Source organism: Magnusiomyces paraingens (assembly GCF_902498895.1).
Source record: "Magnusiomyces paraingens strain CBS 517.90 genome assembly, contig: contig1, whole genome shotgun sequence".
NCBI classification, from domain to species: domain Eukaryota; kingdom Fungi; phylum Ascomycota; class Dipodascomycetes; order Dipodascales; family Dipodascaceae; genus Magnusiomyces; species Magnusiomyces paraingens.
In genome coordinates, this window is record NW_022474067.1 from 2,393,522 (window position 1) to 2,419,857 (window position 26,336).

At 39.4% G+C, this 26,336-nt stretch overlaps 11 protein-coding genes across 11 annotated transcripts; 8 read left to right on the plus strand and 3 right to left on the minus strand.

Annotated features, from left to right (window-relative positions):
- Positions 1-515: 515 nt before the first annotated feature.
- SAPINGB_P000700 (uncharacterized protein) lies at positions 516-2,499 on the plus strand (the record flags this gene model as incomplete). The annotated part of the gene is made up of 2 exons (XM_031995423.1): positions 516-644; positions 739-2,499. The coding sequence occupies 2 exons, from the start codon at positions 516-518 to the stop codon at positions 2,497-2,499; spliced, it is 1,890 nt and encodes a 629-aa protein (XP_031851314.1).
- A 213-nt stretch (positions 2,500-2,712) lies between these two features.
- On the minus strand, positions 2,713-4,389 carry SAPINGB_P000701 (uncharacterized protein; the record flags this gene model as incomplete). Its single annotated transcript, XM_031995424.1, has 1 exon — positions 2,713-4,389. One exon carries the CDS (start codon positions 4,387-4,389, stop codon positions 2,713-2,715), a length of 1,677 nt encoding a protein of 558 aa, XP_031851315.1.
- Positions 4,390-5,023: 634 nt separating this feature from the next.
- SAPINGB_P000702 (uncharacterized protein) lies at positions 5,024-9,784 on the plus strand (the record flags this gene model as incomplete). Its single annotated transcript, XM_031995425.1, has 1 exon — positions 5,024-9,784. One exon carries the CDS (start codon positions 5,024-5,026, stop codon positions 9,782-9,784), a length of 4,761 nt encoding a protein of 1,586 aa, XP_031851316.1.
- A 668-nt stretch (positions 9,785-10,452) lies between these two features.
- On the plus strand, positions 10,453-12,027 carry SAPINGB_P000703 (uncharacterized protein; the record flags this gene model as incomplete). Its single annotated transcript, XM_031995426.1, has 1 exon — positions 10,453-12,027. The coding sequence occupies one exon, from the start codon at positions 10,453-10,455 to the stop codon at positions 12,025-12,027; it is 1,575 nt and encodes a 524-aa protein (XP_031851317.1).
- Positions 12,028-12,411: 384 nt separating this feature from the next.
- On the plus strand, positions 12,412-12,941 carry SAPINGB_P000704 (uncharacterized protein; the record flags this gene model as incomplete). Its single annotated transcript, XM_031995427.1, has 2 exons — positions 12,412-12,414; positions 12,477-12,941. The coding sequence occupies 2 exons, from the start codon at positions 12,412-12,414 to the stop codon at positions 12,939-12,941; spliced, it is 468 nt and encodes a 155-aa protein (XP_031851318.1).
- Positions 12,942-13,048: 107 nt separating this feature from the next.
- On the minus strand, positions 13,049-14,596 carry SAPINGB_P000705 (uncharacterized protein; the record flags this gene model as incomplete). Its single annotated transcript, XM_031995428.1, has 1 exon — positions 13,049-14,596. The coding sequence occupies one exon, from the start codon at positions 14,594-14,596 to the stop codon at positions 13,049-13,051; it is 1,548 nt and encodes a 515-aa protein (XP_031851319.1).
- Positions 14,597-15,014: 418 nt separating this feature from the next.
- On the plus strand, positions 15,015-19,300 carry SAPINGB_P000706 (uncharacterized protein; the record flags this gene model as incomplete). The annotated part of the gene is made up of 2 exons (XM_031995429.1): positions 15,015-15,055; positions 15,229-19,300. The coding sequence occupies 2 exons, from the start codon at positions 15,015-15,017 to the stop codon at positions 19,298-19,300; spliced, it is 4,113 nt and encodes a 1,370-aa protein (XP_031851320.1).
- Positions 19,301-19,377: 77 nt separating this feature from the next.
- On the minus strand, positions 19,378-19,947 carry SAPINGB_P000707 (uncharacterized protein; the record flags this gene model as incomplete). The annotated part of the gene is made up of 1 exon (XM_031995430.1): positions 19,378-19,947. The coding sequence occupies one exon, from the start codon at positions 19,945-19,947 to the stop codon at positions 19,378-19,380; it is 570 nt and encodes a 189-aa protein (XP_031851321.1).
- A 262-nt stretch (positions 19,948-20,209) lies between these two features.
- SAPINGB_P000708 (uncharacterized protein) lies at positions 20,210-22,141 on the plus strand (the record flags this gene model as incomplete). Its single annotated transcript, XM_031995431.1, has 4 exons — positions 20,210-20,212; positions 20,286-20,366; positions 20,519-20,571; positions 20,626-22,141. The coding sequence occupies 4 exons, from the start codon at positions 20,210-20,212 to the stop codon at positions 22,139-22,141; spliced, it is 1,653 nt and encodes a 550-aa protein (XP_031851322.1).
- A 419-nt stretch (positions 22,142-22,560) lies between these two features.
- SAPINGB_P000709 (uncharacterized protein) lies at positions 22,561-24,645 on the plus strand (the record flags this gene model as incomplete). Its single annotated transcript, XM_031995432.1, has 1 exon — positions 22,561-24,645. One exon carries the CDS (start codon positions 22,561-22,563, stop codon positions 24,643-24,645), a length of 2,085 nt encoding a protein of 694 aa, XP_031851323.1.
- A 388-nt stretch (positions 24,646-25,033) lies between these two features.
- Positions 25,034-26,176, plus strand: SAPINGB_P000710 (uncharacterized protein; the record flags this gene model as incomplete). The annotated part of the gene is made up of 1 exon (XM_031995433.1): positions 25,034-26,176. The coding sequence occupies one exon, from the start codon at positions 25,034-25,036 to the stop codon at positions 26,174-26,176; it is 1,143 nt and encodes a 380-aa protein (XP_031851324.1).
- Positions 26,177-26,336: the final 160 nt, after the last annotated feature.

The following is a 26,336-nucleotide window of genomic DNA, read 5'->3' on the forward strand; positions in this document are numbered from 1 at the left end:
ACTTGAATGACTAATTTTAAATGAGATATATATATATATATCAATGACTAAATTTTTTTTATTTTTATATTTCAATGATAAAATAATTCTTCAAATTTATCTTCAAATCTTTTTTTTTCACTTGTCTGTATCGGTGTCCCGAAGAATTTCTTGGTTTTATCAAATTGACTGCTGAAAAAAAAAAAAAAAAAAAAAAAAAAACGCCATTTTGAAGGTACGGCAAGTGTAAAATTAAAACAATGCACGTGATCAAACACCGTTTTTTTTTTTTTTTTTTTTTTTTTAACTTTTCTTCCATCAATAGCATTTTTTAATTTCTCTCTCCCCCCCCCACGCTCAGAGACATAAAAAAAAAAAACTGTTGGATCCCCACACACTTTTTGCTATTTAATTAGTCACTTTTAATTTTATTTTTTGACAATTATATATATATAAAGCCATCTTTTCTCTTTACTTCTTTTCCCTATTCTACCTATTTTAAATAACCATTAAACTATTCTATTTATCTATTAAAAATGGACTCAAAGTTCTCAGAAACTACAAGAAGATCTGTTGTCTACTCTAATAAAGGTATCGTGGCTTCCTCGCAGACTTTGGCATCTGCAGCCGGTCTTAGAATCTTAGACCAAGGTGGAAACGCAGCTGTATGTCTATTATTCATTTCATTTCATTTCATTTCAATTTTATTTTTTATTTATTTTTTAATTAAAGAGATTAACCACGTCTATTCTTTTATAGATGGCTGCCGTTGCAGCTGCTGCCGTCTTGGGACTTTTGGAACCCCACATGACAAGTCCTGGTGGTGACATTTTCACACTATTTTACGACTCAAAGTCCCAAACTGTTAAGGGAATTAATGGTTCGGGCAGATCTCCTCAAAATCTTTCCTATGATCAACTTGTAAAAGATCTCAATTCCATCAACAATAAAAATACAAGTGGTATTCCAGGGATTCCTGCTACCCATGTACACTCCGTGACTGTGCCTGGTGCAGTTGCCGGCTGGATAGATACTGTCGATACATTTGGAAATGGTAAATTGTCATTGGCCCAAATCCTTGAGCCCGCTATTCGGCTTGCTCGTGAAGGTGCGCCTGTTCCTGAAGTTTCTGCAGGACTGTGGAAGGCTGGTATCAAGAAACTGGTGGCTGTCGAGCGTGCTGGTAGTGATAACACTGATGGCGGCAATGCTTTACTTCTTCCAACAGATAATGGTTCTCAAGAAGACAAATTTAGAGCGCCCGAACCAGGTGAATCGTATGTCAACGAAGACTTGGCCAAGGTTTATGAGAAAATAGCAAAAGAAGGTAAGGCTGGGTTTTACAAGGGCGAGGTGGCAGATAAGATAGTGGAGGCTGTCAAGGCTCGTGGGGGGTACTTGACACATGAGGATTTGGCGGCACACGAGTCGACTATTTTGGATTCTGATGATGCCCCACCAATCTCTACTACTTGGAAGGTCCCAGGTTCCGCAAAAACCTTACGTGTACATGAAATTCCACCCAATGGCCAAGGTATTGTTGCACTCCAGACCTTGGCTATTCTTCAGGCTTTAGAAAAGTCCGGCAAACTGGGCCAGTCTCTTGGTTCTTATACCCATAACTCGACAGAGTATTTGCATCTTTTGATTGAGTCTCTTAAGAGTTCATTCCGAGATGTCGGATCGCGTGTCATTTCAGATCTGAGCGCAGCTTCTAACAAAAATGTGCCTGCACCTGAAACTTTTTTGACTGAAGAATACATTAATGCTCAGCTACAAAATTCTACTACTAGCAACATTAAGTTTGATGCTTCCAAAGCCTCAGAAAATGTAGCGTATCTTGGTTCCAAGTCAGATACCGTGTATCTGACAGCTACGGACCAATGGGGAAACGCGTGCTCTTTCATTAACAGCGTCTATGGGCTTTTCGGGTCAGGTATTGTACCGCGTGAGTCTGGGTTTGTTTTGCAAAACAGAGGCGGCAACTTTAACTTGATCAAGGGCAGTGTTAATGTGTATGAGCCTGGAAAGAGACCTTACCATACCATTATTCCAGCCATGGTGACGGTGGATCATTCTGAGGGAAAAAAGGGTCTTAAGACTGGGGATTTGTATATGACATATGGTGTAATGGGTGGGTTTATGCAACCACAAGGTCATGTCCAAGTACTTTTGAATCTAACATTATTTGGGTTTAATGAGCAGGAGGCTCTTGATGCTCCACGAATCTGTCTCATGTCTCGAGATGATGAACCTCAGTCAGGGGCATTTCCTCAGGGTGGTACACCGGGCGGTCCTACGACTACCAAGACGACTGTTGTTGCGATTGAAAAAGGCATTCCGGAGGAAACAATTGAAGGTCTTAAGGCATTGGGCCACGAGATTGTTGTTCTTGAGGGTGATCAGCGGTCATTATTTGGCCGTGGACAGGTGGTTCGATATAATGCACGTAAGGATACAAAGTATTCAGCAGGTAGCGATCCCAGAGGTGATGGTGCGGCTCTTCCCCAGGTGTTTTAAAAAAAAAAAAATAAAAAAAAAAAAATAAAAGCCAAGAAAGTAGGTTATTAGTTAAGAATATATATAAAATGGGACCTGGTGGGAGAGTAGAAAAAAACCAAAAACAGTTTGTTTACGTATGGACCTTTTATTATTATTTTATTTAATATCATTATAAGATTTACAAAATCTATATAGAAGATATATTAATTATAATTATAATTATAATGGTAATTACCATTTGCACCAACGGAAACCAACGGCGCAGTAGCGCGAGAGAATAAGCGCGATGGTGGTTCCAACGTAAACACAACCGTTAAAAATAACAAGCCGGGTATAATCTGTACCATTTTTAATTAAGGATCCTGAGAGCGGGACACCTAGAAGAATGGTGACTGAGGCAAAGAAGTACATGGACCCATAACGTTTACCATAGTCTCTGGTTTTGCAAACTTGTCCGCAGCAAACTGGAGCAAGAGAATAAATACCTCCATTACAAAAGCCATGAAGAATTGCAAAAACAATAAGGCCTGCGCTTGTATGGCCAAAGGGGAGCCATATGACAAAAATGGTGATGGAGGCTGCAGCTGTGGTAGCTATAAGAGTATTGAAGCGACCGAGTCGATCTGCAATGATCCCTGGAACAATACGGCCCACCATCCCCAGGGAGTTTAAAATGGCAAGCAAAGCGTATGACATTTCTTCAGACATGCCTTGCGCTAATGCATAAGATGTAAGGAAGGTAAGGCCGTTAATGACACCAAGTTCTCCAAGAAAGTTTGCAATAATGAGCCATGTAAAGCGCATATCTTTAAGAGATTTGTAATCAATGAGAGTTTCGAGTGAGAATTTGAATTTTTTATGAGTAGACTGGCTATTGAGAAGTCGTGGTTTCATAAGAGCAATGGATGCTGTTAGCAAAAACATACTGATGAAGCCCAGGATTCGGATGGCCCAGGGGAAGCCAACAGTAGTATAGAGCTGGCGCAGCATAATGGGGAAAATAACACCACCTAGACTTCCTCCAACAGTTGCTGCTCCAATTGCAGTTCCGCGTTTTTTATTAAACCAGTGGCCTATGATGGCTACCTCTGGGGTCATAAGGAGGGCTGTACCGATTCCACAGCAGACAGAAAAGGATAGGAAGAACTGGTAGTATTGGGTACAGAGACTAACAGTCATGAGTCCGAGAGTGAATAGTATGGCGCCAAAGACGGATAGGTGATATGGCCCATAGAGGTCATAGATGGGTCCGACTTGGCCTGTGAAGAGAAAGGAGAAAAAAACAAATACGGAGAAAATCCAAGAGACTTGAGATTCACTTTTTGTAGATAGTTGGTTCACACTGACATAGGCCTGGACAGCGCCGAGAGAGTTTACAAGGCCAAAGACAGCAATGAGTCCGAGGAAGGATCCAAAGACGACTCTCCAGGCATCGAATCCTCCTTCAGGGTATTCTTCATTATCTTCTTCATCATTTGAGTTAATTTCAGTGGTATGTTCGAATTCTAAAGAAGAAGAAGAAAAAGGGAGAGGAGGAGCAGTAGTAGCAGTAGTAGCAGTAGTAGCAGCAGTAGCAGTAGCAGTAGTAGCAGCAGTAGCAGTAGCAGTAGCAGTAGCAGTAGCAGTAGCAGTAGCAGTAGCAGTAGCAGTAGCAGTAGCAGTAACAGTAGCAGCAGAGAAATCGATATTTGTTTGGGACCTCAATTTGTGTAGTTGGACGGCCGTTGTGGAACTGATTTTGTCGTGATATACTTTATCTGTTATTGTAGCTGGTGATTTAAGGCTTTTGCCATTGGAGGAGGTCGGACCGAGATTATCGGCACTTGAAGAAACAGCCGACGGGCCGAGATCTTGGATGTGGGAGGTGGAAGAGGATGTTATTTGGATGGAAGTTGAAGCAAATGTCATTTCTTGATAAAGAGATAAGGTTGAGTTATTATGAATGAGAATACTTCTCAAAGTCTTTGAGATGATCTCTTTGAAAGATTCTTTTTATTCATTGTTAAGGGCGGCGGCTCTTTTTGTTTTTGTTTTTGTTTCTGTTCATAGCCGACATTAAGCGGAATGACTCTTGAAGATTTAAAAAAAAAAAAAAAAAAAAAAATATGAAAAAAGACAGTTTAATTTAAAGCCCTAACCCTTGACATTTTTTTTTTTTTTTTTTTAATTTAATTTTTAATTTTTATTAATTTTTTTTTTTTAAAAAAACTCTCCACCAATTTGATTTTTTTTTTTTTTTTTTTTTGATGACATAACACAAATCCCTTTCAAAATCCATATTTTCAAACAAAAGAAGAAGAATAATTTTATTATTTAAATATAAAAAAATATATATATATATATACTTCAATATTCATTTGTTGTTGTTGATAATATTTATAAAAAAATAAAAGAAAATACATTCTTCTCCCCCTTCCCCATCCAGTAGATTATATATCTCCTATCACGGTTTAGGAAATCTCTCTTCTTTTTGCTCATAGCAAGTCCAAGCTTCAGAATGAAAACGGCCCATGTCCTTGTGCTCTTGCTACCCGCATAAACAATGAATAGCTCTCAGTCTAACAACAATAATACCAGTAGCAATAACAATAACAATAACAATAACAATAACAACAATAACAATAACCATCATCATTTCCCAAGTCTTGATATTAACGAACTATCTCAGTACCATCTTGGAGCTCAACCTCCAACATCTCTCAGCTCTTACCAATACCCCGACCCAAATGCATCATCATCATCCTCTTCTATCAAACGTAAACGCTCATATATCCTGGGCGATAAGCCCGGCCCACAACCCCACCGACAAGAACCCCCAAATATAAGGCTCGATGGTAATGGAATCTATCATAATAATAATACTAGTCAACATCTTGACCCAAGTCATCATTTCCAGCTCCCATCTCCTGTAAATACTCAAACGTTTGCTCCTTCTGATCCAGCTAAAGATGCTCTTTGGTCTTCTGCTGAAGATCAAGGCCAAACGGCTGCTGCCGTTAGAAACATTTCTCCATGGAACGGATCCAGTCACCAAATGTATGACAACACCATGCCATTTTATAATATCCATTCAAAGACCGTGACTAGTGATCAGTGTCAAACTTCTCTTTCCGAACATCGACCATACAACCCTCTTCTACTACCTCAACCAAATCCCTTGTATAGCAGTAGCAGCAGTAGCGGCAGCAGCAGTAGCGGTAGCAGCAGTAGCGGTAGCAGCAGTAGCAGTAGCAGTAGCAGCAGTAGCAGTAGCAGTAGCAGCAGTAGCAGTAGCAGTAGCAGTAGCAGCAGCAACAGCAGCAGCAGCAGCAACAGCAACAGCAACAGCAACAGCAACAGCAGCAATAGCAATGGCAGTAGTGGTTCTGACGCCACGCAGTACGATTCTGGTACCGGTAACACTACTGCAACATTACCCACCACTTCTGAAAAAATAACTAGTGGGGGTACATCAAGCATAGATTCTTATGGAGTTCCTCTAAAATATCATCATCATCAACAACATCAACCATTACCTCCTCCAAAACAACAACAACCATCTCTGACTGTTCTTGGAAACCAGACTCAATCTCACTATGGAGAGACTTACAAACGAGATGAAAATTCTTCCCATCTACAAAAACCTTCCCAAAATGCAGCAACACACGTTAAACACACAAACCAAACCTTTTTCAATAATGCCTTAGATACACTATCTAAATCCATGGATTTTAATCTAACAAACCCAAAGAGCAATAATATAGAATCATGTGTTAACATTAATCAACTACTTTCTGGAAATACACCATCGCTGACTAACGTTAATACTAATAACAATCAGCCCAACAATACCTATTCTCAAGACAAAAATCTTAACTTTGACAACAACCTGTCTACTCCAAACATAACCGAAATTGAAAAATCATTTGGTATCAATCCCTCTCCTGTCCCTCCAGAAAGTTTTAATGCCGATACTTCATTTGTTGTGACACCCTTAAACCACAACTTGGAAAAGAAACAGAGACTTCCTTCATCCATTACAAAAACTCATATCCAATTATCAAGTATAGAACGACCAAAGTACTTAGACCAGCTAGACATTAGTAATACATATTTCGAACTTTTCCCTGGCTTAGTACTACCCGGTATTGAAGAGGAACATAATTCTTTTAATCAACCAAAAGAGGGGAAAATTGATGTTTTTTTGGATCTAACTACGGAAAAATCACTAATTTATATTCCTCATCGGAATTTTAAAAAAAAAGATTTAATGACTTTATTTTTCCGGCCTATCATTGATAAAACAGATTATTCCAGTAATACAGTCATTCAATATCATCGAAATAGCTCAACCGACAATAACAATAATGCTAGTCTTACAACCCAGCATATTTTGACAATTCATACTCCTCTCCAAGATACATTTAGTAGCGCTCTTCAATATTTTGATCCGGTAACCAACCCAGACGCACACTCCTACCTAAAACTCTATTTCGATTTAATATATCTCAAAGGTGATGAAAAAGATGGCGAAGCTCTCAAAAACTTGTTTAATAGCTTTTGCCGCACACCCTTCCCTGCATTCACTAGTACCAATCTGACAAATCAACGTTGGTTCACAAACGTACTAAAACACAATACCCAAATATGGAATATCGTCACTGAACTTAAAAAACAGTCTTTGATACGAGATACTAGAAACAACATCATAGAGCAATTGAGCTCTGGTGTCAAAACAATCAAGGTTTGTAACGGTCTCTGTTATGCTTATACGAGCTCACAGTATACGGTAAACAATAGCCCTCTTCCCAACGTTTTGTACAAGTGCCCCCGGTGTACCAGCACAGAAACCATTGATTTGGAATACACTTCACCCAAGCTACTAGTAAGCCACATGATGTGCAATCCAACTTTAGCGCGGCTGATAAAAACTTCTCCAACGGCCCAAACCAAAAGCCCAATCGACAATGTTTTTGAGTCCAACGTTGTTAAGCGACTCCGCGAAAAGGGGTACCTGAAAACCCCTTACGAGCTGTTATTTTGCTTGTCATTAGTCAATACTAGCGTCTATAAAACTGCCACTGGTGTGGAGCTCATCCAAATCAATCTCATTTTGCTCAACCTCCCACCTAGTGAACGATACCTCAAGGAAAACATGTTTCCAATCTTTTATCTACCAAAGTTCACCAGCAACTGGCACAATATTTCTATTGATTCCTATTTCCAGGCCATTGTGAATGACTTTAAAGACCTTGGGTCGGTTGGCTTCAGAGTTTATGATGCTGATGTCAAACAATGGAAAATCATGAAGGGGTATCTTGGGTTTATTACAGGAGACTTGTCTTCAGTCAGTTTGGCCATGGGTTATGTTTACGAGTTTGGCAATTACCCCTGTCGGGTATGTGGTGCAAAGACTTGCAATATTGATTTACACCATCAACATCTTTTCACAAGCAATGGTGTTGAGGCAAGTGGCACTGTATGCAACTTCCAGCTCAATCCAACTGACCTACCATTTAAGCCTGATGAAACCCTCAAGGATAATGAGTGGTACCAAAAGTTTCAAAATCTTTTAGATGTTGAGAGTGGCAAGTTCCCCAAGGACATTTGCAAGGTTGAAGGTATTAACCACCGCAATGTGTTTTTAGAGCTAGACACTATTTTCCTTCCAGACTCATTCCCATTTGACTTTATGAATTTCCATTATTCTTCTACTTGCAGAAAAATCCTCACTCTTGCATTTAGTACTACTGAAAACTGCTACCGCAGAAATATACCAAAGTTTTCCCAAACAATTGGCGCTCATAACAGGTTTTGTCACGTCCTTGATTTTTTTAATCGAGCGCTTCCTTCACAATGGTTGAAGGAAAAGTTTGATTATGAGAAAATTTTAAAGGGATCTCCAGGAGCTCTTTCATCTGTGCAAGCAAAGCAGTTCCTCGATCTCTTTTATATTATTTATTTCGAGGCCTTGAGTGACCAGAGTAATTCCGATGGTCTCAACTTGGGCAGCGATATCGAAGATATTCTTATTTTGGAATTTACTTTGATTTTGCAAATCTCCATTTCAAGAGAAATTAGTCCTACATTGTTGGATTTTTTGGAGATTTCCTTTGCTCATTTAGTCAAAAGACTAGAACGCATTGTCATTGATGGGTATTCCCAAGGAGCCAATCTCTCCATATTTTCATTAACTGTGCACTCAATCCAGCACATTACATACTACATTCGTAAATGCGGGAACCTTTCCTCATTTAACAGCCATAATCTGTGCAGATCATATTGTGACTTTAGCGATATCCAGGATGATTTCTTTGGCGGAGTCAATAGTAACAGAGGCAACAAAAAGTCCATTCAAAAGATTATGGACTTGAATCTGCAGAATCTTGCAGTCCGTCTGATCTTGCCTGCCGAAAGTCATTTTCACACTGGAAGCTGTACTCTTGTTGAGCCTCGTCAGGGGTATTTCCCCATCAACAAGTCATGGGAAACCCTTTCTCTTTTGGAAAAGTACCAAGAGATTGAGTCCAAAGGTGATGTATTTGCCACGGCCATTTTCTACTCAAAGCTTAATCGTCTAGTTTGGAGATTTTTCAAAAGAAATAAGACTTTCCAACTTTGCATGGTGGACCCTCAAACGAAGGCTGTAATTTTCCCTCAACAAAACGACTTGTTTTTGGACCCTGCCAAGTGCCAACGTTTTCGGGCATGTGAATTTGCATCCACAAAAGCACAAACTCGTATCGACAATGTGGCGCGGCTCAAGTCCAAGGATAAAGCTCGGTATGCTCTAGTGCATGATTTTGTCAAGATCCGATTCACGGTTGCTAATCCAGATGGAACCAATGTACGTGAGATGGAAAAGGGGTTTGTACTTTTCACAGAGCTGACAACGCAACTTAAGAAAATTGAAGTTTCTTCGGAGGTTGTTGATCCTAAAAACATGTTCCCCAAGGGAACTAACTTTGGACCATCATCTATTCTTGACAATACTGGTAAGGTTGGACTTAAGTCCAACATTATCTATGGGTATTATTATACGTTCCCCTATTGCGAGGAAGAGGCAGCAGATTATGCTTCCTTTGGCCGTTTGTATTGTGAGCCACCCATGGAACAGCGTTGGGATGTTGCACCTGCGGAATCTTTGTCTAACCCAGTCTACTCGATTCCCATTGTTTCTCGGGACCAAAAGACTGTGAATGTACATTTGTTTGATACTCGCTATCATTGTGAGCTTCTTGCTGGGAATAAGCATGTTTTGATTGATGACTGTGGACCGGAAAATGAATACAATGAGATATACGGAAAGGCCAGTAACAAATGAGGCAGTTCCACATTGGCTAATTTTTTTTTTTTTGGGAAAGATCTTCACAAACAGCAGTAACAAAATGTTACCTTTTTTTCGTTGGTTCTTTCTTTCTTTTTTTTGGTTGTATATTTTAAAGTCTTGCTTTTTGATCAGCCTCTCAAATGCTTATTTGAGGAGGCTGAAAAAAATAAAAAAATAAATTTAAATGCCATTTTGAGTAGCAGAAACAACAGCAGTGGACAACAGCAGTGGCAGCAGTGGCAGCAGTGGCAGCAGTGGCAGCAACAACTACGCCAAGATATTTTTATATTTTCACGATATGTGTATTGAAGGTTATTTATTTGTTTATTTATTTATTTACCCCGCGCCGCCTTTTTGATTTTAGCCTCTTCGAAAGTTTAAGGTTGTGTTTAAGGTGCGGAGTATATATACCAGTTTTTTTTTTTTATTATTATATGCGTCCTGCTCAAAACAAATCTCCACGGACTTTTCAAAACATGGCTTTGACTTACAATGGCTTTGTAAATTACTATAAATACTCCAAGGATTTTCCCTCCCATTTTTTTTTTTTTTTGTTTGTTATTTTGTTATTTTGTTATTTTTTCAAAATATTCTTTATCACTTTAATAATACAATATATTTAATCACTAATCACTAATACATTCTTTAAACCATTTATCATAATGATTGTTTCATTGTTCCAACCAAAGGCATGGCTCTTTTGCATGACCTTACTCAAAATCACTTCAGTATCTGCTCAACACGAAGGTTGTAGTTATAGTTGTTTTGTTGCTCAAGAAGAAATCAAAAACTGTGGAGATGATAATTACTGTCTTTGTGGAGACTATCACGGAAGATTTCGTCTAAATGCTCCTGTCTGTGGTAGTACTTCTTGTCCCAAAGATGTTCGTCAAAGTAATTTAGAGTCAATGCTTCCATATTTCCAAAAATGTGGTATCAATTATTACACTGATGACTTTGATGTCACTGCTTCTTCAGTATCTTCTGTTGAAAATGGTGAGGTATCTTCTTCATCAGTTCCTGAAGATGTTTCAAGTACTCCATTAGGAGACGAAACTTCTTCTTCTTCTATTGTTGATGAAGTTTCAAGTACTTCTTTAGAAGGTGAACCTTCATCCTCTTCTATTGTTGATGAAGTCTCAAGTACCTCTCTGGGAGACGAAACTTCTTCTTCGTCTATTGCTGATGACATTTCAAGTACCTCTCTGGGAGACGAAACTTCTTCTTCGTCTATTGCTGATGACATTTCAAGTACTTCTTTAGAAGGTGAACCTTCCTCTTCTTCTTCTTCTTCTTCTTCTGATGAAGTCTCAAGTACCCCTCTGGGAGATGAACCTTCATCCGAAATTTTATCGTCTAGCTCAAGTGAAGTCAATGATAATGGTGAATCTTCATTGTCTTCCACACCATCTGGTAATGATGATAGCACTTCTATTGAAGGGAACTCTAATAGCGAAACTTCCCCTGTTGTTGGTGGTGAAGATCCATCTGTGAGCACTGTTATTGATGGACCCAGCTCATCTTCATCATCGGATCCTGGCTCCAATGGTGATGGTGGAAATAATGATAACAACAATGGTGACTCAGGCTCTAATTCTGGAGGAAATGATAATAATAATGGTGGTAATAATGATTCTGGCACTGGATCTGGCACTGATTCTGGCTCAGGATCTGGTTCAGGATCTGGCTCGGGATCTGGTTCAGGATCTGGTTCAGGGTCTGGTTCTGATTCTGGCTCTGGTTCTAGCTCAGGTTCTGGTTCTGATTCAGGTTCAGGTTCAGGTTCAGGTTCAGGTTCAGGTTCAGGTTCAGGTTCAGGTTCAGGTTCAGGTTCAGGTTCAGGTTCAGGTTCAGGTTCAGGTTCAGGTTCAGGTTCAGGTTCAGGTTCAGGTTCAGGTTCAGGTTCAGGTTCAGGTTCAGGTTCAGGTTCAGGTTCAAGTTCAAGTTCAGACTCAGGAAATTCTAGTGGTTCTAGCGGTTCCAACAGCAGCAGTAGCTTTCGAGCTACTGGTACCACTACCACTACCACCGCAATTTCTTCCAAGAATACTGCAACAGTATCAGGCACTAGTCTTACAGTACGGACATCTACATCAGGTGTAACTGCCACATCAAGTGCAAGTTCTATAGCTTCTTCGTCAGCTGCTCAAGCTAACGATGCTTCTCAAAAGAATTCTCACATGTGGGGTGGTTCTTTATTTGGAGCCGTTGCAGCATTGGGAATGGCCTTGTTATAAGCCAATTTCCCCCCTTTTTTTTTTTAAAGGTCAAGTCATATAGAAAGTAGTTTTTATTTAACCGTTAATTTAGAACATGAAATATCAAATAATGTACAATTATAAACAAGCTGTGTGTCATTTTTTTATCATGGTTGAAATATTCTAAGAATTCAAGTTGTCAAGAATTTGTAGCACTCGGCCTCAAGTTTTGATTACGTAAAAATGACTAAGTCTTAACCAGGGACTGATTAGAAGTGAAATCAAAAATTACCCTACTTTGGATTTTCGCGGTCATCTCAGTTTTTTTTTTGTGGCAACACAGAATCGCCACCTTTTTACAAGCACAAGCACAAGCACAAGCTCATCAACATCTCTAAATTAAATAAATACAAAATCACCACCATGGTATGAATTGATACACCTAGAATTTGAAGTTTTCAAATATGCTTTACTAACAACATATCAAGTCTCTACGAATTGCTCCTGAAAATTCTGCACCTTCCAAGGTTTCCAGCACGTCTTATGGCGAGGGCGCCCCAAGTGTGCCTGCTCTTCGCGACACGCTTCGCAACAATGGTCCTACAAGCATGTCAGCTGCTTTAAATAGCAAACACCCTCTCGAAGCCAGATTAGAAAAGTGGGAGGAAACACAATTCAATATGAAGATGGAAAACTATCGCCGAACACTGGGTGCTGCCGAGCCCATTAGACGAGGCATGGAGCTGGAAATTGTGAAAAGCATTGACTCTTTGGTTCCTCGAGAAATTTTGGGTCTGGGAACTTCTGCCCACCACGATATCTTGATGAACAAGGAAAACAATGTTACTTGGGAAGAAATCTATCCGGATTTTGGCGCAAATGGAACTGCAAATGGCCTGGGATTACTTAAAACAGATGTGCATGCTGAAATGTCAAAGAGAATGGGTGTTTAAAAAAAACAAAAAAAAAAAAACAAATATATCACCCTTCCCCACAGATACAAATGATAACCGACCCTTACCACAATTTAATATTATTAGCCTGCTAGAAAATTAAAACTTCATTCTTTCTCCCAAATTTGTATGTAACTGTCGTTTAAAAACAAAAGCTCTTGTCGAACTTTTGAAACGTCCAAGTCTTGAATCTGAAACCATTCTCTAGTGGCTTTATTCAATAGTTGAACCTTCCACGAATGTTGATCTTCGCCCTGTGCTGTGGTGTTGGCTTCATGAGAAATGTTAGCAATCAGGTTGTAGTAAATTGGTAATTCGCTATTAGCACCTTCCATATTCTGCACATAAGGTCTCATGTCAAGCTTTAGTGGAGTAAAACTAACAACAGTAGGATTAAACTTGTTCACCTCGCTATCCTTTGAAATGCGCTTAATGTGGAATATCAGATATGGGGGAAGCTTTTCAATTTTGTAACGTTTCCTGTGACCAGCAAGTTCCTGGGTCGTAATACCATCATATTTTTGTAGCAACTTGGTTAATTGTATCTGAGGAATTTGTGCATCTCTATGATCTGATTTAAACAATGGTGCCGGAGGTAAATCTAGAGATAGAAACATGAATGGAATCTTCATCACATCTATTTTATTTTCATCTTTGTTTAAAAGACTATCCTTAATTATCGGCTTTATCTTGGATACCTTTTCTGACAAAACAACCATCTTCCCTTGAAATGTTTCTTGTATTATACTTGAGTGAAACTTGGTTCTGGAGCCCCCCAAGGCAAGATGTAATGTGTTGAGATACCAGTTAATCAAATCAAATGGATCCGACTGTTTATCAGGAGTAAACTTATTTTTACTCAATAAAGAAAAATATTGTAGCAAGTCGTGAGGAGATACATGTGGTTTAAAAGCTCGAGGATTCCATAATTTGCGAAATAAAAGTCCAGTTCTCTTGACTAGTTCTGGGTACTGATTAGAATCAGTATTATGAACTTTTGAAAAATCCTTGAGTAAGAAAAAGTCTCTCAAAGGCTTAACATGAGCTAATGCATGAATAACAACATTAGCATAATCGTTACTTTGCTTAATGCTATTAATTCCAATGAACCCTGGAACATATAACTGATGATTTAAATCATAACGGTTTTCATAAAATGGTTTAGTGTCTATGACATTAGCAACTTCCTCTTTAGTATAAGTAGGAAATGCAACGTATTTTATATCGTCCAAGTTGCTAGATGTGACCTCGTAACCTTCTGGAAGAATGTAAGCCTTAAGGGTATTGAAATTGATAAAAACGTGGTGATCCTCGTCCACTGAATGAAAGTATGCGTGTGATGACTCGCCACGGCCTTGAAAGTATTTGCCACACACAAGACACGCGTATACATTAATATTTGAAAGGGAAACAGAGCAAATCTTTTCAAAATCAAAATCTAACCTTGATCTTTGAATTGTTTCCAAGTAAAGTGACTTTTTTATTTCCAAATTTGTTTCTTCATCTGAACTCTCAGATTCCAAAGCTTGTTCAAGGGTATTCTCATCAACCACACTTTCGTGACTTATTTTCCTAGTCTTAATAGCTCCCTCTTTCAATTCAGATTCTCTGCGAGACCTGGCTCTTTTTGAACTCGCAGAAGATTTGGTCGGCATTTGAACGAAGCCTTCTATAGAAGTAATTAATTTCAAAAATTTAATAACCAACTAAAGTCCCACTCCAAAGAGGTTACCCTATTTAGTTTTAATATCCTAAACGTGTGTGTGTATGTAGTTAAGTGTAATTTTTTTTTTGTCAAAACATGTAACACATTGACAAAAATTTTCACGCGTGTTGGCTCAACGAGGTTGTAGATGTTGTAACAAAAGTTTTTTTTTTTTTTTTTTTGTTTTGCTTCCTCCCCTTTCAACCTTTTAAACACCACCACAACCAACACTTCGCCAATCAGCCCAATCAACTTGAAAAGCAGCAACGCCAGCTTACCATCAGCAATCATCAATTCAACAGTCATATATAAATCACTTGTCTCTTTAACCAGATAAACACTTATTTTTTTTTAAATAATTCCTAACGATGTCTTCTAAATCTACTTCCTTGTCATTTGGTCCCGAATGGTGAGTCTTACCTTGTATCTCTTCCCCTTGTTCATTGATGAAATAATTTTTCAATCAAACCATCGATGGCAATATTAGAAAAATAGAAGAAAATTTCTAACCTAAAATTTTTTCTTGAAACAAAATCAAAATACGGAGCCTTATGGCTTTGTTATTTTTCATCTTATTTTTAGGATGCGCCCAAAACAAACCACTAAATCACCATCCATCCCCTCGAAGGTCCCTAATACGACATCCAACTTCCAATCCAATACTCCACCTTCTATCTCTGGTACCCGTGCCCAGCCTCCCAGCAATAAGATCCCGTGGTCTGGAATCGCAGCAGGTACAGCTTCCTCATCCCCTTCAGTCGTCCCTCATTCAGCAGGTTCAATCATTCCACCCAACTCATCTAATACTCCGATGTCATTTGCTAATGCTGCTGCTCAAAGCATCCTTCGCTCTACCACTCCAAATTCCGGGTTAAGAACCGTAAATTCTTCTACGATTTTATCCCGTTCTTCAGCTGGAGTTACCACTGGAACGCTTAGAACTTCCAGATCTATTGCTAGTTTGAATCCTCACCAATCTAACAGCCCTCTATCTGAATCATCCGCGCCAAAACCTCAAGCTATTAACAATACAATCGGGGGTAATGGTGGCTCCGGCTTGGCTATTGGGAACACAGCTGGTACAAATAATGACTTTTCGAATAATGTTTCGTCCCCTAATATTTCTTCTCAAGGGGGAGGGGATTTGGATCACCCACTTGCTTTAGACAATACATCTTCTGCATCATCATCTTCTGAACCCGAAGATATATCTTTAGAGTTGGATCAGGAACTAAGCGTTGCAGATGTCTTGCGTTCCAACTCATCGGGGAAAAAATATACTAATGAAGAAATGCTGGAAGTTTGGAGTTCTATGAAGAGATCCAACATCATTAAGCCAGCATCAGAGCCTCGTACTGATTTGTATTTTTCTGCAACCCCAAATGATCCAGCAATCCTCGATCATAAATATCGTCAACAGTTGCTTCATTTACAACACCACCATAATCATCATCACCACAATCATAACCATAACAATCACCACCATCATCATAATCATAACAACTATCAAAATCAAAATGGCTTGCAGCCATCTTCCTTGGGACCAAACGTTTCCAATTCTCCACTTTTGGACATTCACCGCACTAATAATTCCCTTCTTTCTAACATCTCTGCTAATGATTCTACTCATGATTCAATTTCTAACGCCAATAGTGCGGTGAACAGCGCTGTTAACAGTCCCATGCTTTCTTCATCCCAACTTCAAGGTTCTTTTTACTCTGGTTTGGGGAATAACTTGTCTAAGGTCAATTCCAATCACGATACCTCAAACGCTATGGCTGGGATTAATGGATTTGCTGGTAACAACTCTACAATAAATACTGCAGCTAATAACACTAACAACCTCTTGCCTTCAAGATCTAATTTGTCATTAGATGTGACCCGAGTGGGTTCACCTGCATCTGTTCCTGCAACTTTGTCTGATGTTGGGTCCATTAATAATAACACTAACTCTTGGAGTCCTTTTGTTGGAAATGCCAATCCATTGCTCTCTAACATTGCCTCTGGAGTATCATCATTGGGCGAAACCCAGCCCTCAATCAACAATATTGGATCTAACGCCAATTCAACTGGAATTTTGTCTGGACCTGGTAACATTCCTCCAGGTATTATGTCTAATCATTTGATGTCTAATACACCTCCACCCCCTGGAATTCCTGTTTTGCTCCCTCCTGATCAAATTGAATGGGTTTACAAAGATATGGTTGGTAACGAGCAGGGCCCCTTTAATGGTTTGCTTATGCACGACTGGTATTCCAAAAATTGGTTCCAGGATGATTTGCAGATTCGCAGAAGAGATGAAACCGAGTACTATACATTAAAGGAATTTATTGTACGTGTCAGCAATGCTGTTAAACCTTTTCTTGTGTCTTTACCCCCTGCTAAGCCAAATGCTTATTATGATCAACAGCAGCAGCAGGAAAATTTTGTTCGTCAACGAGAGCTTCTTTTGAAATTACAACTTCAACAGCAGCAGCAACAACAACAGCAACAACAACAGCAGCAGCAACAGCAACAACAGCAACAGCAACAGCAACAGCAACAGCAGCAATCACAGATTCCATCAATTCAACAATTTCAGCAACAACAAGCCCCAGCTTGGGGATCCATGTCCCCAGTTGCTACTCCGTTGTCCCCTATGTCACCCTGGTCTCATCCTCAGGCCAGACTTCATCTTAATTCTTCGAATCAGCCTTTGCCATTAGGCTCAATTTCTGATCAAAACACATCCGGGGTTCCTTCCTCATTTGGCTTTACTGGTTTACCCGGATCTCAAGTCAATGCATCTCACCTTAACAACGATCCATGGCAACGTGCACCTGGTTCAATTCCTCATACACCTCGTCGTATTCCTAGTATTGGGAATTTCAACGAGAACTCTAGCATTTTAAATAACAACAGCATTTCGGGATTGGCTAACGCATTCCCCACTAATAGCAATACAAATATTGGTGGTGCTTCTCCTGCTGTTTTGCAGCTTAACCTTCACTCCGAAGTTGAACAAGAAGATCCTTCTGATAAAGATGCATTTTTAGCTCAAGTTGCATCTCCCGGACCTTCTAAAGCTGCTATTCAACCACCTAATAAAACTTCACCTTTAGTTCAACAGGAAAATATTTCTTCGGATACCGTTTCTCCCATCAATTCTGCTCTTGACCTTGAAAGTTCAGTTTCTTCTTTGGAAGATAAGCTTTCAACAGTTGAACTTTCTAAGAGAGAGCCTTCTCTCGAACCTGTTGGACCCCCAAAGAAAACTGAGAAAAGGTCGGATGCCGATCTTACTTTTTCAAATGAAACAAGTACTTCACAAGCTCTGAAAGCTTCACAAGCTTCAGGAGAAGAAGTTAGTCTGTCTAAATCTAAGAAGCGCTCTTCCACAGCCCAAACTGCTTCAACTGCCGAAACAAATAGCAGAAACAAGGAATGGGAAGCCGAAGTTGCTGGAGAAGAAGTAATCAGTGTAATTGTGGATACTTCAGTTGCCCCCACTCCTGTTGAAAAACAGAGGAGTTCTAGTTCTGCTGCTGCTGCTGCTGCTTCTGCTGCTGCAAACAACGCCGCAACTCCAGATTCAGCCCCTAACACCCAATCTTCGACTTCTCAACAGACCACTGCTCCAGTTTCTTCCAAGAGTCCTTCGACTCCATCTAAACCTGTTCTTGCTCCTTGGGCTAAAAAAGAAGCAAAGACTAAACCTAAAACTCTTTCCCTCAAGGAAATCCAAGAAATCGATGCTGCTGAAAGAAAAACTCGCAAGGCTCAACAACAGGCTGCTGCCGCTATTTTGCAAGCTTCGCGGGCAGCCGCTGCGGCTGCTGCTGCTGTCAACACTAGCCCTGCTCTTCCATCTGGTGCTACATGGGCTAGCGTTGGTGTCTCAAATAGTGCTGCTCCCAAGAAGACTCTTGCTCAGATTCAAAAGGAAGAGGAAGAGGCTGCCAAACGCAGCAAGCAGCTGTCTGTTGGTTCCAGTAGCTCTTCCTCTAATTCACCCACTATTTCCAACTCTGCTGGTTCTCTTGCATCTGTAATTTCCAGCAGTTCTTCTGCTTCAGGCGCTAGAAGATATGCTGATATTGCTACACCGACTTCTACTCGCGGTGGAGCTTGGACAACAGTTGGCCCCGGTGGGAAAAAGATTGGGAGCTCCACCTCATCTACTACAGCGTCTCCTTCTGCATCTGCACCCACTGCTGCACCTATCTCTCTTGCCTCTTCCATCTCTTCTGCTCCCAGTTCTCGCAAGTCTTCAGTTGCTACTATTCCTCTTAGCTCCTCCAATTCCTCCACTTCCAAAGCCGTGTCAGCTTCTGAGGACTTTTTGAATTGGTGCAAGGGTTCTTTGACTGATTTGAACTCTGGTGTCAATAAGACAGAGCTTTTATCAATGCTTCTTTCTTTACCTGCAAGCGGTGAATCCAAGGAAATCATTGCTGATACCATTTATTCTAATTCTACTACAATGGATGGTCGCAGATTTGCTGATGAATTCATTAAGAGACGTACCAATGCTGATTCTGAGACTGGTAGTTACAACGCGTCGGCTAATGGTGACAATTGGAGTGATATTTTAAGCCGTGCCAACAAGCCTGCAAACGATGAACGGAATGTTCCCTTTAAGATTGTTTCCAAGAAGAAGAGCAGAAAGGATTAATGATATACTGTTAGTGATCTACTTGATTTAAGCAAATTAATAGATTTCAGTAAATTTATTACTTAAAAATACATTATTTACAATTCCGCCAATGCTCTTTGCCTTATTTTTTGAAGAGTTTTTTCGTAGTCCTCTTTAACCTTAGAAGCCTCCTTAATTCTAGCAGAAACGCCATCTGACTGAGAAACTTCGGTTGCAACGTTAAAAATGGTGTTTGCCCACCCTTCTTTAATCGAATTTGCCTCTTGAGAGATGATTTGAAGTTCAATTTCAATAGCCTTTTCGTTTGTGACAAACTTATTGTAGGTGATATCACCAATAGAACCGCGCTGGTGAAGAGCAGTAAGTTGCTCTTTGGCCTGCTTCATTTTAACAATTTGACGAACATCTTCTCCAGCCCATCGAATAAGAGCGGCATTGATAAGTTTTTCTGGGATCGGTTTCTTTAAACCATCGCGCTCAGCCTTTTCGTTTTGAGACTTCAAAGTATAGTAGTTATTTCTGGCAAAGGATTGCTCGTATACCGGTTTTAGGGATGCCAATTGCTGGATTTTACGACGACGATATACCGAAGAAAATATCACAAGAGAAGTAATAATGACAAAGATGTATGCAAGAGGTGTTAGTACTGAGATCTTTCCGGCCATTGTTGTGGTGCTTGTCAAGTGGGAAATCGATGACTTGTTATTCTTTCAAACGTTTTTTTTTTTTTGTGGTGGTATAAGCTATTTCTTTCAGATTGATTGAAATTTTTGTAATAAATCCTGTAACCAGTTGAGGGTTAGGGTTTAATTTCACCACCTGAGGTTGGGGATGGTGGCAATTTTGATTTACCTCTAATCAATATTTAGTTTAACATTTTAAGATTGAGATATATTAATTAATTGATTCTTTTACCAATTTTGAATCATGGTATGAATGAATATATTTATACTATTTTATTTTAAATTAATGAAATTTCTAATTATTTTTTTATATTTTGCAGTTATTGAGATTTAGAACACCAGAAGGAACTTTTCGCGTTTCTCTTCAGCCCGAGGACGACTTTTCTGTCGTCCTGTCAGAGGTAAGTTATCAGCAATTTTCGCATTTCTTTCCCTATTTTTTTTTTCTTTTTTTTTTTTTGTTGGAAAATAATAACCGATTAGTTAGCTGTCGAAAAAACTACCTGGATATGATCAAAAGAGATTTTTGTTTTCCGACAGTCATTCGTTTAAGGGCCATCCTATTGATAATTACATTGGGCAAACGATTTCTTCACTTGGTTTAAAGTAAGTAATATTAGTCTCTGTTTACTTTTTAGTTTGCTAAATATTTTTTTAAAGACATGGAGATCTTCTATTTGTAACAATTGGAGATCTTTTAGAGCCAAAGTCCGAAGAATCAACTTCTAATTCGAAGCCCGTATCTGCACGACAAATATTTGACAATACAAAACAACCAGCTATCGATGATGCTTTGGATAAGCTTCCGGGAAAAATCCCAAGAAAACGCGATCCTCGTATGTGTCGACATGGTGAAAAGGCAATGTGTGATTACTGTATGCCACTCGAACCATTCGATGCCAGTTATCAAGAGGAGCACAATATTAAGCATTTATCTTTTCATGCCTATCTTCGAAAACTGAATATTCAGCCAAAAACCAATGATTCAACAACAAATACCGGTTCTTTTGTTCCACCTCTCACTGAACCTGATTATGGCGTTAAAAAACAATGTCCTACTGGCCATCCTCCATGGCCTGCCGGTATTTGCTCCAAATGTCAGCCTAGTGCTATTACGTTACAACGCCAGGAATTCCGCATGGTTGATCATGTTGAGTTTAGTACATCAACTACTGTGAACAATTTTATCGATTCATGGAGACAAACAGGCAAACAAAGAATTGGCTATTTATATGGCCACTATGAGCAATATGATGCTGTTCCTTTAGGTATTAAAGCAGTTGTGGAAGCAATTTATGAACCCCCACAACAAGATGAACGGGACGGAATCAAATTAACATTTCCTTGGGAAGAAGAGGAAAAAAGAGTTGAAAAAATAGCTGGATACTGTGGATTAGAGCGTGTTGGTGTTATTTTTACAGATTTACTTGATGGTGGAGAAGGAAATGGGTCTGTTGTTTGTAAACGACATATTGATTCGTACTTTTTATCATCTTTGGAAATATGCTTTGCTGCCCAGATGCAAATTAATCACCCTAATCCATCAAAATGGAGCACTGACGGCAAGTATTCTTCTAAATTTGTTACTTGCGTGATAAGCGGGAATTCCAACAAAGAAATTGATATAACAAGTTATCAGGTATCAGCCTCTGCCGAAGCCATGATCAAGGCTGATTTGATTGAACCTTCTATAAACCCAGCTGTTATGCGCGTCAAAGAACCTACAAATGAGCGCTATGTTCCTGATGTTTTTTACACAAAACTCAATGAGTATAAGCGTACTATTCAAGAAAATGCAAAGCCAGCATTCCCTGTTGAATATCTTCTTGTTACTTTAACACATGGATTCCCAGAAAACGAAAAGCCTTGCTTTACCAGTGGTGTTGGCGATTTCCCGATTGAAAATCGAGAATATCAATCTGTTTCTCAAGACTTTAAGTCTCTTGCAAAACAATTGGGGATCAAACGTGGTCTTTCAAGTCCTCCTCCTATAACACTTGACACATTGAGCGATTTTCACTTACTCTGTTATATCAACAGCTTAGGAGTTATTAATGAAGACGAGCAGAAACTCCTTTGCAAGTACGCAGTAGAACATAAGGACGAGTTTGCTATTGCATTGAGAGGGTCTCCTGGATGGGAGACTTTGAAAATGATTATTGTTGAAAGTATTTAAATACTATGTCATAAGCTTTATCATTAAATAAATTTAATGTATAATCATGTATTTTCAACCAAATTACTTAGCAATCAAAAACTGTTTGCTGTGAGATATTAGTTTTTTTGTTTTTTTTCATTTTAGAAAATGCAACAAAAATAGCTTTGTTTATCGGGCATCAGCCAAATTAAACACCTAGAAACTTCGAGAAAGTTTGCGAATGTTCAGGACTGTGCGTAAAGTAAGGACCGCCAATGGAAAATTTTTCCATGTAGTTCCATGAGCAAAGGGCCACTTACTATTTAAACAGAATGAAAACCCCCTGCCCTACGCGGTTTTTTTAGCAAAAATTTTTTATTTTTTTTTGAGTTTTCAAGTTTTTATATTTTAACCAACAACCACACATAATCTATAGATTTTTTTTTTTTTTTTCAACAATGAGTATTCCATTTGGTGTTGATTTCGGCAATTTCCACTCTGTTATTGGTGTTGCCCGTAACAGAGGTATTGACATCATTGTCAATGAAGTTTCCAACAGAACCACTCCATCCCTTGTTGGCTTTGGCCCCAAGAGCAGATCCATTGGTGAAGCTGCCAAGTCTCAAGAGATTTCTAACCTTAAGAACACTGTCGGTAGTTTGAAGAGAACTCTTGGTCTTAAGAGCGACGATCCTAACCTCGAGACCGAGAAGCGTTACATTTCTTCCGAGCTTGTCAATGTCGATGGCAATGCCGGTGCTAAGGTCCGTTATCAGGGCAAGCAGACTGAATTCACCTCAATTCAGCTTGCTGCCATGTACTTCAACAAGATCAAGCAAACCACTCAGCATGAAGTCAAGGGTGGCAACATTTCTGATGTTGTCATTGCCGTCCCCACATGGTACTCTGATTCCCAACGTCGTGCTACTGCCGATGCTGCTGTGATTGCCGGTCTCAACCCTGTTCGCATTGTCAATGACGTTACTGCTGCTGCCGTTGGTTACGGTGTTTTCAAGACTGACCTCCCCGAAGACAAGCCCAAGATTGTGGCTTTTGTTGATATTGGTCACTCCGATTACACTGTTTCTATCGGTGCTTTCAAGAAGGGTGAACTTAAGATCCTCGGCACTTCTTACGACAGAAACTTTGGTGGCAGAGATGTCGACTACCACATTGCTAACCACTTTGCGGAGCAATTCGTCACTAAATACAAGATGGATGTTCGCACCAACCCTAAGGCCTTCTCTAGAGTTCTTACTCAGGCCGAGAAGTTGAAGAAAATCCTTTCTGCCAACACTTCTGCTCCTTTCAACATCGAGTCTGTTATGAACGACACTGATGTCTCTGGTTCTATGACCCGTGACGAGCTGGAGGAGTATCTTACTCCTCTGATTGCTAAGATCCCTAAGCCTATTGAGGAGGCCATTAAGATCGCAAATGTTTCTAAGGAGGACATTGACTCTATTGAAATCATTGGTGGTTCTACTCGTATCCCCTGCTTCAAGAATGCCATTCAGGAGACCTTTGGCAAGTCTCTTTCTTTCACCCTTAACCAGGATGAGGCTATTGCTCGTGGTGCTGCTTTCATTTGCGCCATCCACTCTCCTACTCTTCGTGTCCGTCCTTTTAAGTTTGAGGACCTTAACCTTCACAGTGTCACATTCTCCTGGCCTCCTAATGAGGCTGATGAGGAGTCTGAGCTTGAGGTGTTCCCTCAATATGGCTCTTATCCCTCTACTAAGCTTATTACCCTCTACAAGTCTGAAGATTTTGATCTTGAGGCCAGATACACCAACCCTGAGACTCTCGAAAAGGGTGTCAATCCTTGGGTTGGTAAGTGGACCATCAAGGGTGTTGTTCCTGATTCTACAGGTGCCCCCTCTGTCGTTAAGATCAAGTTGAGACACGATCCTAGCGGTCTTTATGTCGTCAGCGATGCTTACATTTCTGAGGAAATTGAGGTCGAAGAGCCCGTTCCTGTTGAGAAGAAGGAAGGTGAGGAAGAGCCTGAACCCCAGTACAAGATTGTCAAGAAGTGGGTTAAGAAGGCTGATCTCAAGGTTATCCACGCTCATCTGGGTCTTGATGACGCTCTTAAGTCTTCTTTCATTGAGAAGGAGAACCAGATGGCTGTTGACGACAAGCTCGTTGCTGACACTGAAGAGAAGAAGAATGCTCTTGAGGAGTACATTTACGATATCCGTGGCAAGATTGATGACGAGTACTCTGCTTTTGCCAGCGATGCTGAAAAGCAGAAGCTCCACAAGCTTCTTGATGCGGCCGAGGAGTGGCTTTACAACGATGGTGAAGATGCTTCCAAGGGCCAGTATGTCGCCAAGTACGAGGAGCTTGCTTCTATTGGTAACTTGATCAAGGGTCGCTACCAATCTAAGATTGAGGAGGAGCGACAGGCTAAGCTTGCTAAGCAGGAGGCTGAAGCTCACCGCAAGATGGCTGAGAAGCTTAATGCTGCAAAGGCTGCTCGCGAAGAAGCTGCCAAGCAGACTCCTGCCAGCGAGGATGTCGAGCTTCCTGATGCTTAAATTGGGGTTTTCGAATATTGATGAATTTTCTGTATTATAATATTTCAAAATAAATCTGTTTAATTTATATTATTTTTTGTTTCTTAATTGGTTAACTAAACTTGGATCTCGAAATCAAAATTCGAACACCTTATAAGATAAAACAATATTGGGAAATTAGGAAATACCTCACAATATTATTTTGAAGGTCCATTTGGTCAAAGCATAGCCGCCAATGTAAAATTTTCATAGTTGCAAATTCAAGAAAGTCATGTGACATTAGGTGAGAATTTTTTTTTGTTTGATGGCCCTTGGGTAGTTCCGAAACTCAATGTTAAGCACAGTAAAAAAGGAGTATATGTACTAAAAAAATGCCAACTTTTTTTGTTCTAAATCTACAATTTAAAATATGCCTGACTTTAATATCAAAAATGAGGTTTGTCTAAACTTCAGTGATTTTGATCTTTCTTCTTTCAAAGATGAAGTTGATGTTTTACGCTTGATTTTATATCGAAACAAAAATCAGCACCGCGTTTGGCGATGGTGGAGATACATTGAAATGATAGCAAAACATTGTTACCAGCTTATTGATATTATTGAAAAGCAGAATCGACTTGAGAAGACATGCCCTAAAGGATTTTCCAAATTACGAAATAAAAAGGGTTTAAAGCGGAAACATGAGCCCTCAAATTTAAGTAAACGTGCGATAAAACGCAAAGAAAAATGCGATGCAAGAATCAAATACTTTGAAAAGGTTGAAAAAGCAGAACTTGACAAGGCTCATAGAGAAAACGATGAAAACGCAGATATAACCAAAATCGACCTTGCACATAAAAATCAAAACGACGAGCATATAAAGTACATCCCCCCTGGAACACAATCAAGATTTAAACAAGCATATAAAATTTCGTTACTTTTACACGAGAAACTTATTCCAACTGCATATCGAAGTTTCCATCGTCAAATATTTGCATTAGCATTTTTCATTACTTTGGGGTTTGGTTTACTGGGCTCCATTTCCAAGATTTTTTCAATGGTTGAAACCCTTGTTTTACAATGCGGCAGAATAAAAAGTGAATCAACTAGAGAAATTGCACAGTCAATGATTAGTTTACAAAAAGCGGGAATTGATAATGTTAAACAAAAAGTAAACCAAAAAAAGGATGCTCAGATTTTGGAAGACGAAGAAAATACAAATGAGGATATTGGAGAAAAAGTTTCTTTAGAAGATTTACAAAAGTTTCTAAAAAATGAAGACGAAAATAAAATTGTGGATAACTCTTCAATTAAACCATCAGAAAATCCATCAACTTTCGAAGATTTAAAACAAAGCGAAGTCACAACTAAGAAAATAACTAAAGTCAAACAGAAAAAGCGAAAAAGGATAGATCAGGAAGAAGAGGCAACTGAACCAACACTAGCAAAGACTAAAAAATCTAGAAAATCACAGGACCTTCAACCAAATGACCAAAACACTAGTACTGAAAAGAAGCAAAAGAAAAAGAAAAAGAAGGCAAGTGAAATTGATGATATATTTGGCGGATTACTGTAATGACAAGATACAAGTCTAGAGCTTGAAAAATTGCTCATATGTAAGCATCAATTGAAATGTAGCTCTTTCAAACCTAGGCAACAAACCTATGAATATCCTCTATCATCTATATGAACAAAAAAAAAAAACTATAGCCCTTATAAAAAAAACATCAAAGTGT